This window comes from Staurois parvus, unplaced genomic scaffold (genome assembly GCF_062004578.1).
Source record: "Staurois parvus isolate SC_StPar_1 unplaced genomic scaffold, SC_StPar_1.0 ptg000503l, whole genome shotgun sequence".
Lineage (NCBI taxonomy): Eukaryota > Metazoa > Chordata > Amphibia > Anura > Ranidae > Staurois > Staurois parvus.
In genome coordinates, this window is record NW_028318299.1 from 2,006,924 (window position 1) to 2,020,162 (window position 13,239).

At 46.9% G+C, this 13,239-nt stretch overlaps 1 protein-coding gene across 1 annotated transcript in view; it reads left to right on the forward strand.

Annotated features, from left to right (window-relative positions):
• Positions 1 to 3,995: 3,995 nt before the first annotated feature.
• LOC149451990 (kinesin-like protein KIF13A) overlaps positions 3,996 to 13,239 on the forward strand; it is a 40,134-nt gene continuing 30,890 nt past the window's right edge. Inside the window, exons 1-2 of the mRNA XM_089689874.1 lie at positions 3,996 to 4,376; positions 11,415 to 13,100. Coding sequence (XP_089546000.1) covers positions 4,318 to 4,376; positions 11,415 to 13,100 — 1,745 coding nt within the window. The 5' untranslated portion in view covers positions 3,996 to 4,317. The remainder of the gene's footprint in view (positions 4,377 to 11,414; positions 13,101 to 13,239) is intronic.

The window sequence follows — 13,239 nt, forward strand, 5'->3', positions numbered from 1 at the left end:
GTTCCGTAAGTCTCATAAAATTAAGTACTCTATGTGTGCCATCTGCTGCTTGCCTTCCCTTAACAAAGCCCACTTGGTCTGATTGGCTAAGAGAAGGGGTTATTTTTAATAATCGACTTGCAATAATTTTAGCATATATTTTAAGGTCGGTATTTAGTAAGGTTATTGGGCGAAAATTTTGAGGGCAGTCTGGGGTTTTACCAGGTTTGGGTAGGGTGACTATAACGGCCTTCAGCATGTCGGGAGGAAAAGATGTAGAAGTCACAGCTTCTAAAAAAAATTTTTTAAGGTGAGGTAGTAAATAATATGTCTTGAAATTCTTTATAATATTGTGCAGAGAACCCGTATGCCCCGGCGATTTCACTTTCGGTAATTTGATAATTTGATAGCAGCAGTTATTTCCCTATCTAAATTGGTTGATTCAAAGCATCCAATTTTTGCTGGTCAAGTTTGGGTAAAGGGAGATTATCGAAAAAGCATTAAATAAGGTATTCAGGTCATCTTTAAGATTGTATAATTGAGAATGAAATGCTTCCGCTATTTTATTTGGATGGAAAGTTATTCTAGCCCAGTGGTCGGCAAGCCGCGGCTCGCAAGCCACATGCGACTCTTTACACACATTAATGCGGCTCTTCTGTGTGCCGGGCGCCTGCTCCCCTCCCTCCTCTCGGGCGGCCGCCCCAAAAGTCAGGACTCTGCAGCTAGCCCAGCAATGGGCAAACTACGGCCCACATACGGCTCGGCGGACCTTTTAATCCGGCCCGCGGAGCGTGGCAAACATTGGCTGTCAGGATGTAGGCGGGGCAGCGTGACGAACTCCTCTCCTCTCACAGTCCGCCCTGAAGACCGGAACGGCGCGGGAACACGGCGGGAGGAACGCGCGGAGCAAAGGTAAGTGAATTGACACAATATGGGGAATGAATTACTATAGGGGGGATGAATTACTATAGAGGGGATGAATTACTATATGGGGGATGAATTACTATATGGGGGATGAATTACTATGGGGGATGAATTACTATATGGGGGATGAATTACTATGGGGGATGAATTACTATAGGGGGGATGAATTACTATGGGGGATGAATTACTATATGGGGGATGAATTACTATGGGGGATGAATTACTATATGGGGGATGAATTACTATAGGGGGGATGAATTACTATGGGGGATGAATTACTATATGGGGGACGAATTACTATGGGGGATGAATTACTATATGGGGGATGAATTACTATATGGGGGATGAATTACTATGGGGGATGAATTACTAAATGGGGGATGAATTACTATATGGGGGATGAATTACTATGGGGGATGAATTACTATGGGGGATGAATTACTATGGGGGATGAATTACTATATGGGGGATGAATTACTATGGGGGATGAATTACTATAGGGGGGATGAATTACTATAGGGGGGATGAATTACTATAGGGGGGATGAATTACTATGGGGGATGAATTACTATGGGGGATGAATTACTGCATGGGGGATGTATTTTCAGTTTTAAAAATGTGGCTCTCAAAATAAATTTCAGTCGTGGTTTTGGCGAGATTTGGCTCAGTTGAAAAAAAAGGTTGCCCACCACTGTTCTAGTAGATATAGGATCTATCATAGAAGAAATTTTAGATTTTGAATGTTTAGCATTGAGGTAGCTGGCAAGTATTTTGCCAGCTTTATTATCTTACGTATAGGTAGCTTTAGCTCATTTAAGATACTTTTCATGTTGGATTAATAGAAGTTTTCTAAGAGCTAGTCAATTAGCCTGTAACTCTTGTAGTATATTAGGGGAAAGAGATTGTTTGAGTTTGAATTCTAAACTAGTAATTTTTTCAGAAAATTTCAGATAAAGCACGTCGTCTGCACCATTTTTCTTGCGAAGATAGTTTTAGTAAAATTCCCCTACAATAGGCTTTATAAACACACCAAACATTAAATACATTAGTATCCGAAGAAGCATGAATGTCAACTCTTCTTAGTTATCATTATGGGCATCAGCTAATTTGTTGTGAGCAGTAGCAAATTCACCCATCTTAGATTCCACGTGGTCCACCTGCTCCCCCAGATTTTCCACCTCTGCATTCACTTGCATCACAAAACTCATTATATCTTTATGTAAAGAGCCTTTGAGGGTAACTAGCATATCTTTCATAACTGAGATGGTTAGAGGTAAGGTCTCAGCAGTATAGTCCTCCAGATGTTCTATAAATTCTCTAGTAGTGTTATGATAGAAGGAATCATTAGACTGCTCACCTGTACGCCGCTGGTCTGGGGAGCATCTCTGTTTAGCCTTCTGCAGGCTGCTAGTAGGGGTGTTGCATGTAGATTTTGCAGGGCTAGCATTCTGTGAATGGGAGTAATGGCTCTCCTCTGCCTCATGCCAAGGTCAGAGAATTGCTGGGACTGGGGCCATCTTGGGAGGAGGGAACACCCACTGGAGTGAAGAACTACATTAGTTTGTGGGGTCCCTCCTTGATCTTCCTCTTCCCCATGTATCTGGGTAGGGTCCCCACACTCTAAGGATGCTGACTGAGGCTAAAACTGTGTTTCCCGCTGCCCCCCATCACTTTAAATAGCTGAAGTTGTCGGCAATTCCCGGTGCTCTCACTCTAAACGGCGATCTCCATCAGCTGCTGGCCACGCCCCCCCCTGAAAAATTTTTTTTTTTACTCATTCATGTCCCTCAGGGCAATATCGGAGTCCCCATATCCCTTTTATGGCCAATAGCTTGCATATAAGCCTTCAAAATGGGCACTTTTGAATTTGCAAGTTCGAGTCCCATAGACTTGCATTAGGTTCCATATTCACAGCAAACTTTTGGTCCATTCCAATGTTCTACTATGAACCGAACTGGGGGGGGGGGGGTGTACAACCCATCACTAGTGACCATGTGTCCTCTTAAGCTCCCTGAGACTGAATTGTTTTGTCCCTATGCTGGAGTTATCATTGAGATATTTGTATATGACTATCATATCTCCACATCATTCCACATAACTGAGATCCTGCAGTCCTCTTACTAGTTTTGTTGACCCTCTCTGGACTCTCTCCAATTCTTGCACATCTTTCCTGAGGTCTGGTGACCACAACTGGGCAGCATATTGAAGATGTCATTGAACCGGACTTTTATAAAGTGGCAGAATTATAGTTTTATTTCTTGAATGAATACCTTTTTTAATGCATGCTAATATTCTGCTGGCTTTGCTTGCTGCAATTTCGGGATTGCATACCATTGCTGAGCCTGTCATCTACTAGGATCCGCAGATCTTTTTCCACCTTGGATTTCCCCAAAGTGCCCCCCCACCCGTAAGTAACTTCACATTTGTGAGTTAACATTTATAGTCCCTAAGTGCATTACTTTAGTTTTTTTTAACATTAAACCTCATTTGCTATTGTTTTGCAGCAGTCAAAATGGTTAATTTGCATGCTAATAGAAAAGACAGACCTTGGATGAGTGAACAGTTCTGTCTGCCCAGTGTATATATGTCTCCCATTATGATAACATTGCCTTGCCTTGCCACCATTCCTAACTGTGACAGATCAGGCTCCTCCTCATTGTTCAGGTTAGGGGGTCTTTAGCATATTCCCATTTGTTTCTTCCCTTTGAAACACTATGCCATGATGATTCCACCTTCACCCTTGTTTGTAACGTACCTGGTGGTGGAGCCTGATATGTGGAGGTTGGCTTCTTTTACACCTCTGGCTCAGGAACCCTGGTAAAGGGACAGGAGCAACAAAACAAAAAAACAGAAAAAAAGTCCCCTGTGCTCAAGAGTTGTGGGATGATATGAACAATGCAGGTCTTTAAGCCCAAATGAGAAAACAATGGAAGAAAGGGCGCACCAGTCTAGTGCATTACCTGAGAACAGAATGTTTATTAAAACACCAAAATATATACTCACAAACAATTATGTGTCAAAAGCATCATAATCTCAAAGTGGATGAAAGGGGCAGGAGCACCTGAGCACAGAGTGGGCACTAGTGCCTGACTAGTCTTCCATTGCAGAATGCCGGAGAGCAGTGTATGCATTGCTGATGAGCAGGCTGTGCATTGCAGAAGAGCAGACTGTGCATTGCTGAAAAGCAGATGGTGCATTGCCAAGAAACGTTGCTGAAGAGCAGGCTGTCCATTGCTGAGAAGCAGGCTGTACTTTGCTGAATAGCAGGCTGTCCATTGCCAAGAAGCAGGCTGAACATTGCTGAAGAGCAGGCAGTGCATTGTTGAAGAGCAGGCTGAACATTGCTGAAGAGCAGGCAGTGCATTGCTGAAAAGCAGGCTGTATGTTGCTCAAGAGCCGGACGGTGCATTGCTGATGAGCAGGCTGTGCATTGCAGAAGAGCAGTCTGTGCTGGCAGAAGACAAGAACAAGAGGTAGGCATGGGTCAACAGGTTTTGATGTAGGAGAGCTGGGTCAGGCAGTCCAGGTCGGCAACTGAAGGGCAGATCAAGGTACAATACAGCAGACAGAAGAATAGTCAAGGTCAGGCCAGGGTCGGTAACAGTAAGCAGATGAGTGGATAAGCAGAAGGAGCAGACAGAGATGAAAATCCAAAGACAAGTCAGGGGTTGGTACAGGCAGCATTCAGGCAGGGTCAGGAGTAGATCAAGTTGGTAAAAGGAAGTCAACACAAGAACAGGTATCAGATGCTTCAGAGAACATAATAGAACAAATGGCAAGGACCTCAGGTCGTGCAAGTTACTTAACCAGCCTGGTGTTTGTGCGTATTCACGCACCCATTCGTGCACCCTTTTGCACTTGTCAGCCAGTCGCAAATCAATGTTCTACCTTTCCGGACACTGCCCCTTCAGTATGGTTGTAGCAAACTAGCTCATCCGAGTTGGAGCAGAGTTCTCCTTCAACCTTTTTGTATTTGAGGTATTCCTCACATCCCCCCCTGCATTCCTGTGAGGCAAAGGTTATCTCCTGACAGATGGGGTGGGACAACCCAGCTACATATTAACATGTTAGCAAAGGACACCCCTGAGGCAAAGTGTTTTGGGAACAGGTGGGCACCCCGGCAGTTGCCACGGGATTCGGATAGCCACAGCCGACTGGTACCCACCCGTGACCGCTCACTTGGTCGGCCCAGCAGTGCTGCTGGGGAGAACGGCTTCCTGTTCAGACGGTTCTCCCGCAGTACAGCGGTACCAGGACATCCCAAGAGGAACCTCTGGACAGAGGTCGGTTGCATCAGGAGGGAACTTGGGGCTCCCTCCTTGGCGCCCACTTAAGGGGGAGGTGTAAAAAAACTAGCTCATCCGAGTTGGAGCGGAGTTCTCCTTCAACCTTTTTGTATTTGAGGTATTCCTCGAATCATTCCTCACATCCCCCCCTGCATTCCTGTGAGGCAAAGGTTATCTCCTGACAGATGGGGTGGGACAACCAGGCTAAGACATCCTGAGAGTGGAGCCAGGCCGTCTGCTGAAGTGTAACTTTTGTCACCCAAAACTATGTAAGCCCACACATTATCAAACTGACCAGAGTAATTGCACATTCCTCAGGTCAACTGTATGTTTCATGTCATGGAATATGAAGCCTTAGTTTTAACTGAGTTTCCCAATGACCACTCCCAAAACGTGTAGTCAGAGCCCCCCCCCCTTTGAGAGGGACTTTTAAAAAAGAGACAGACTGACCAGCCTAGAGAGAGAGTTTTAATAGAGGTCTCCGAGTTAACATCCAAGCCAAAGGAGACTAAACAAGTCTCTTCTATCTTTGCTTGAAAGTTGAATGTGCCTCACGAGGATTGGACGTCAGTCGCAAAACTCGTGAAGATTTGATTAGTGATCTAGTGGAGTATGATAGCCGAGCAAATCAGAACTCGGGGAAACCTGAACATGGAGGGGTTCCTGTTACCCACATTGCCAGTGGTTCAGAGACAGCCTCACAGGATGGGCATACAGAGACTGACACTGGAGGATCACCAAATGCTAGCGTCACACCACCGCCTGAGCGCGCTAGCACCGTGGGGCCTGGAACCAGCAGAGACTCTTCTCAGATGCAGGAGGCCTTGAAACGCCTCATGGAGACAGATCTGGAAGCATACCTGCGGTTCATGGAACGCCGGGCTGACAGAGAAGCTGCGGAACGCCAAGCAGCGGCTGAGAGAGAGGAACGCCAAGCTCAGAGGGAAGCTGATCATTGGCACGAGATGGAGATGACAAGGCTCCAGCAGCAACCGGGCAGAACCTCGGGTCCCTAGATCACCAAGCCAAGTTTCCAGTGATGGAAAAGGACAGTGACGTTGACATCTACTTACTGTCCTTTGAAAAAGCGTGCCGTCAGTACCATGTGCCCCAAGCTCAATGGGTTCGGTACCTGACACCAGGGCTACGAGGCCCTGGACGCATTTGTTGAATTGCCAGAGGGGCAAGATGAGGACTATGAACTTTTAAAAGATGCCATTATCCGGAAGTACCAGATGACCCGGAAGTGTACCGCAAGCGGTTCAGGTCCATGCAGAAAGGACCTGTGGACTCTTACACGGATGTGGCAAGTCGCTTACGCACCACATTCCGACAGTGGACTAAGGGACTGAAAGTTGATTCTTATGAATCTTTGGAGGATCTCATGATCCGAGATCAACTCCTGCACATTTGTCCAGCAGACATCAGACAGTTCGTCTTGGAGAGGGAGCCAGCATCTACTACAGCTGCAGCAGACCTGGCAGATACCTTCGTCCACACGCGAGTGCCTGAACCTCGCAAGGCTACTCCAACCAGCTGGAAAGGGGGGAAATCGTTCCTAGCAACCTCTCCTGCTTCGGTGAGTCAAGCTTCACCTCCGCCCATCCCTGCAGCACTTGGAGCCAAGCCATTCTTGCCTGACACCCGCAGATGTTTCACCTGTGGGAAAACCGGACATCTCAGGACGCAGTGTCCTGAGCAGAAGCAGATGACATCATCTGGCCAGCCGTTGAGCAACTCTTCTTCTGTGCTGTTCATTCGCAGGAAGATGCGGGTAACCCCTGCCAACTTGCAACCCGTTACCGTGGGCAACCGGTCTGCAACTGGTTTCCGGGACACCGGGGCAGAAGTCACTTTGATCCGACCAGAGCTGATTGAGCCACAGAACCTCATCCCAGGAAAGTTCCTGACCCTCACAGGAGTTGGGGGGACCCGTTCACGCATACCCTGTGCAAAGGTATTCCTAGATTGGGGTGCGGGGAGGGGGATGAGGGAGGTGGGGGTCTCGGATGAACTGCCCACCCCTGTTTTGTTGGGTGCTGACCTAGGCACTCTTGTTTCATATTATGCCCCTGCCGAGAAGACCCGGAAGGGCCCCCTGGAACACTCTAGACAAGCCAAGGTACTGTGGACAGATATTAGAGTAAGGTCTGGGCCGCCTGTGGATGGACAGAGGGAGGGGGCTGGGAATGGTGTGGGGCTGCAGGAGTCTCCGTTAGCTGGAGAACCAGAAGAAATCCCCTGGTCTGGGGAGGTATTGGACTCATGTGTCACTGATATTATGAACGTGACTGTTGAGGATGTTTGTGGTGACACTGAGGGTGATATTACTAATGTTAATAACATTGAAAGTACAGTCAGTAATGTCATTGATAATGTTTGTATTGTTGACGGCAATGTTGGTAATGCTAACAATGAGATTTGTGATGAAACAAAGGATGCATTTTCAGTGTTGGGGGCTGAGGTACAGTCTCTGGGGGCTGAGCAAGGGTATGGTCTGGACAGGCCTGTCCCTTGCCCAGGCTCAGAAGATTGTGCCTTGATAAGTACCCAGCCGTTGGCCTTGCATAGGACTAGGCAGCTGACTGGGACTTGTAGTTCCACGTCTCAGGCAGCACTGAAAAGCGATCCCCAAGGGAACTTCAGAGGTCCGCTAACTGTGAGTTGCCCTGCTAAGGAAGGCACATTACAGCTGGCTGGGACTTGTAGTTCCACACTTCAGGCAGCCCTGAAATGTGAGTCCCAGAGGACCTTCAGAGGTAAGCTGGCTGGGACTTGTAGTTCCACACTTCAGGCAGCCCTGAAAAGTGAGTCCCAAAGGACCTTTAGAGGTAAGCTGGCTGGGACTTGTAGTTCCACACTTCAGGCAGCCTTGAAAAGTAAGTCCCAAAGGACCTTCAGAGGTAAGCTGGCTGGTACTTGTAGTTCCACAATTCAGGCAGCCCTGAAAAGTGAGTCCCAAAGAACCTTCAGAGGTAAGCTAACTGAGATTTGTAGTCCCACAGGGAAGGCAGCTCTGGAAAGTCATTCATATGGAGATTTCAGCTTGTGTCCAGAGCTGAGCCCCCCTGCTGGGGAGAGTAAACAAAAGAGCAGGGAGGCTAAAATGACTGTCCTAGTCACTGGGGGTTGGGAGCCTGAAAGCCTGTCAGTTACTCTCATTTGTCAAGGTGTGTTCACAGACAGACAGAGGTCAGAGGCAGCATGCCTGGATTACGAGTGGAAGGAGGGTTGATGCTTGGGTTACAGAGAGAGGGCCTCCGGGCCTAGACCCAATCACCCTTCCTTAGCACTCGGGGTCCGGAGCGGCTGCCCAGGCCTCTGATAGATGGTGTCTGGATTCAGAAGGTGCCGGCTGATTGGGCCACAGAGGCAAAGGGGATGGCGCAGTCAGGAATCCAGGGATCAGCTAGAGTCTGGGCAGTCCTAGTGGTCGCGGTCCTCAAGCAGGATATGATGACCAGGCTTTCTGAGAACCTTGGGAAACTGAACACCAGCCCTGGGTTTGTGGCCTACCCCATGCCCAGGAGCCATGAGGCAATGGAGCATCCGGAAGGTGCCTACTGTTTTGGCATCATGGACCAGAGCAAGGAGTATGGGTCACCATCTCTAACCCAGCAAGCTCAAGACGAGCCAGCATTCACTACCCCATGTGGCTTGCCTGAATCCACAGGAAAGCTAGTTGGGGTTGAGAATGCACCGACCGCCACTCCAGCGGTCAGGAATGGCCCGCAATGCGCAGTGAACCTGGGTGCAGTTGTCCACTTTAGGGACCTCGTGTTGCTCGGCCCTGTCTGGGAAGAGCCACTTGGGCCCCTGTCACTAGTCTGGAACCAACTGCCCGGGCCCAGTCTGACAGTCAAGAAGGGTAACTGTCAGAGGGGCATGTCAGTGGTTCAGTCTAGGAACCCATCAGTAAAAAGAGACCCCCAGAGGTCTGGGCATGGGGAGACTGAGACAGTTGAGGCCTGGTCTGCTCCCCAGGCCACAAAGCAGGTTACGTCAGTCGCAGGTGCAGCTGGCTACTGTAAGATGCCTGGATGCGATGATCATGGCTCAGCTGGACCTGTGACTGACCTAGCAGACAGGAAACTGGAGGAACTGGTGTCCTGGATGCTAGCAGGTAACGAGGACTGTCCATCTTGGATGAAGGTACCTGTGGACACCACTGGGAGGCGAGGCCCAGAATTCACCTGTCCGGTTCCGGTGCACACGGACGCTACTACCTTCAGGCCAGATGTAGTCCTAAGCCTGAGGAAGAAGGTAGGAGAGGGAAATCTTCTTCTCTACCTCGACAAGAAGCTACATATTAACATGTTAGCAAAGGACTCCCCTGAGCCGAAGTGTTTTGGGAACAGGTGGGCACCCTGGCAGTTGCCACGGGATTCGGATAGCCACAGCCGACTGGTACCCACCCGTGACCCTCACTTGGTCGGCCCAGCAGTGCCGCTCGGGAGAACGGCTTCCTGTTCAGACGGAATTTGGTTCTCCCGCAGTACAGCGGTACCAGGACGTCCCAAGAGGAACCTCTGGACATAGGTCGGTTGCGTCAGGAGGGAACTTGGGGCTCCCTCCTTGGCGCCCACTTAAGGGGGAGGTGTAACAAACTAGCTCATCTGAGTTGGAGCGGAGTTCTCCTTCAACCTTTTTGTATTTGAGGTATTCCTCGAGTCATTCCTCACATCCCCCCTGCATTCCTGTGAGGCAAAGGTTATCTCCTGACAGATGGGGTGGGACAACCAGGCTAAGACATCCTGAGAGTGGAGCCAGGCCATCTGCTGAAGTGTAACTTTTGTCACCCAAAACTATGTAAGCCCACACATTATCAAGCTGACCAGAGTAATTGCACATTCCTCAGGTCAACTGTATGTTTCATGTCATGGATTATGAAGCCTTAGTTTTAACTGAGTTTCCCAATGACCACTCCCAAAACGTGTAGTCAGAGCCCCCCCCCCCCCTTCCCTTTGAGAGGGACTTTTAAAAAAGAGACAGGCTGACCAGCCTAGAGAGAGAGTTTTAACAGAGGTCTCTGAGTTAACATCCAACCCAAAGGAGACTAAATGAGTCACCCAGCTCTGACACTTGAGTTTGCAAAACCAGGCAAGGCAAGTAACCTAACCCTGTAATTTCCCTGCTATTCTCTGTTTGCTGTGTCTTTATATACATATATATATATTTTTGTGACAACTCTTTGTAAATATTTTATCGCACCTGTCTGACTCTTTTAGCAATAAATCTTTCTTTCTGAAAGTGTTAGACTGTTTTTAAGCGCTTACCTGCAATTCACGAATTCCTGCCTTTCGAAGAGACGCTACTGTTTGTTATATCTCTGTATAGCAGGTCCGCGGGCCGTGCTATATAGATCAATATTTCAACCATTATAGTGTATATTTGATAACGGGAGTTTCCCAGTCTTCCTTTTTCTTTAAACAAAAGTGGTGGTGGCAGACAGAGGGTTAATTGCGTAATTAACCCGACCCAGTAACAAGCGCATTCAGGCTGCAAGTACCGATTGTAGTCCATTAGCTGGGCAATCGCTGTGCAGGGTGCAGCTGGGTGGGGCCTTGTTACGCGTGTCACACCGTGGTTTTAGATCGGCCGTTCCTTCGGTCACGAGTTTGGTGAGAAGGTCTGGGGTCTGACGCCGTGGGTGTGACGTATTACTGTTCGTCGCGGTCGTGTGATTGTCGCCTGTTGGTGGTGGCGACCATGGGCCGTGACAATGGTCACATGTAGAGTTGCCACCTAGGCTGAGACTATGAGGCCAGCAGTTAAAAAAAAAAAAAGTGGCAACCTTAGTCACATGACAGATGGGGTCTTCTTTTTTGCTTTGTCTTCAGCACTAGGCAGCTGATATCATGAAAAAGTCCTGTTCTCTGCATCACTGTACTGTGAGTACAGGGTGCCATGGTGACAATCCCCTGCGGGGAGTCCTTGATGCTCTGGTGATTGGTAAATTCATAGCCTTCATATTGTTTAGCAGCCATTTTGTTCATGCTTTCCTCATATATTAACATATAATAGATTCTTTTTTTTTTTTTCTTGCTAACATCAACATATGATTAGAAAATTCTAATGACACCTAGGCCATTCTTCATCAAGCAATGTAACATATACCCCCAATTACAAATTTTTTTTGTTTTAAACAGTCAGCAGGTTGATATTGTAAGTTGAACCAGATTCCAAAGACTGTTATCAGCTTTTCTTATATTTTTCTTCCCACAGGTTACACAAAATTGGGAAAATGAATAACAGCAAAGTGAAAGTGGCTGTGAGGGTTCGTCCTCTGAATCAGAGGGAGAAAGGACTAAACTCAGAGTGTGTTGTTCGAGTCAATGGAAACCAGATTACCCTTCTTCCACCCATATCTTGCAAGGAAAAAGACAGAAAAGAACCTCATATCTTCACATTTGACAACTGTTTCTGGACAGAGGATAGACCTGAAACTGGGCAGGAGGATGTTTTTGAACATCTCGGAGAAGGAGTTCTTGAGAACATATGGCTTGGTTACAATGTGTGTATCTTTGCCTATGGCCAAACAGGATCAGGAAAAACATTTTCAATGATGGGGACAAATAACCAACCTGGTATTGTGCCAAGACTCTGCTCTGCTTTATTTAATAAAGAGCCCAATGATGCAGAAACCATCAGGATTGAGGCTTCTTATCTTGAGATTTACAACGAGGAGGTGAGAGATCTTCTAAAGTCTGCAAAAAAGCAAAATAAACTAAGAGTTCGAGAAGGCAAACCAATTGGCCCATATGTTGAGGAGTTATCTTGCCATGCTGTTCAAAGCTATGAAAAGATTAAATTGCTGTTGGACCAGGGTAATAAACAGAGGGCCATTGCAGAAACCAAGATGAATGAGCAGAGTAGTCGTTCTCATGCCATACTAACACTGACCGTTACACAAACATGTAATGATCGCACATCTGGAGCCTTCAAGGAGTTGGTGAGTAAGGTCAGCCTGGTAGATCTGGCAGGAAGTGAGAGGTCCAACAAATCTGGAGCCCAAGGCCGTCAGATTAAAGAAAGTTGCAATATCAACAAATCCCTCCTAACTCTGGGACTAGTCATAAATTCTTTGGCCGAAAGCTCAGAAAATAAAAAGAGTCAATTTGTGAATTATAGAGACTCTGTACTCACCTGGCTACTAAAGAACAATCTTGGAGGAAACAGCAAGACAATTATGTTGGCCACAGTCAGTCCTGCAGCAGATAATTATCAAGAAACGCTCTCTACCCTAAAATACGCAGACAGCGCCAAACGAATAGTCAACAAAGCCAAGGTGAATGAGGATGTGAAATCCAAAGCCATAGAGGAGCTACAGGAGGAAATAAAAAGACTCAGAGAGGCGCTGACAACAAGAGATAAAGTAAAGGAGGCAGAAGTACAGGAACGAAAGTCACAGTTGAAAGAAACAGAAGTACAGGAACTAAAGTCACAGTTGAAAGAAAAAGAAAATCTTCTTAGAGATTTGGAAACCTCGTGGGAAGAAAAGCTGAAAAGGACCGAGGTTGCTGCACAGGAATGGCAAAAGAGTTTAGAGAATATGGGTGTCATTCTTAATAAACAGGATGTCGTATTCAAAAATGAATGTTATCTTACCCAACGTGGTATACACTTAATTATCCATCATATAAATTATATCATCAAGATTGGCTCTGGACCTTCTCAAGATATCCAGATCTCTGGTCCTGAGGCTGAGTGTGAACATTGTGAGATCACGAAGACAGAAGAAGGAGAGGTTTTTCTAATTCCAGTTGACAACTCAAAAACCTATGTCAATGGCTCACCGTGTAACACGAAGACCCAGCTGTGGCATGACGATAAAATACAACTAGGAACAAATGTATTTATTTTACACCTTCCCAAAAGACCAAAGCCAGAACATCATGCAACTTTATCAAGGTATTTTTTTTTTTATTTCAGGACACATGTAATAGTAAATTGCAGGTAATATATGACACATAAAGGCAGGCAACAGAAAATTATAATAAACTATGCTGTGAGTCAGTCAGGTCTTTGTAGCTGGATATGCACGTTTCAA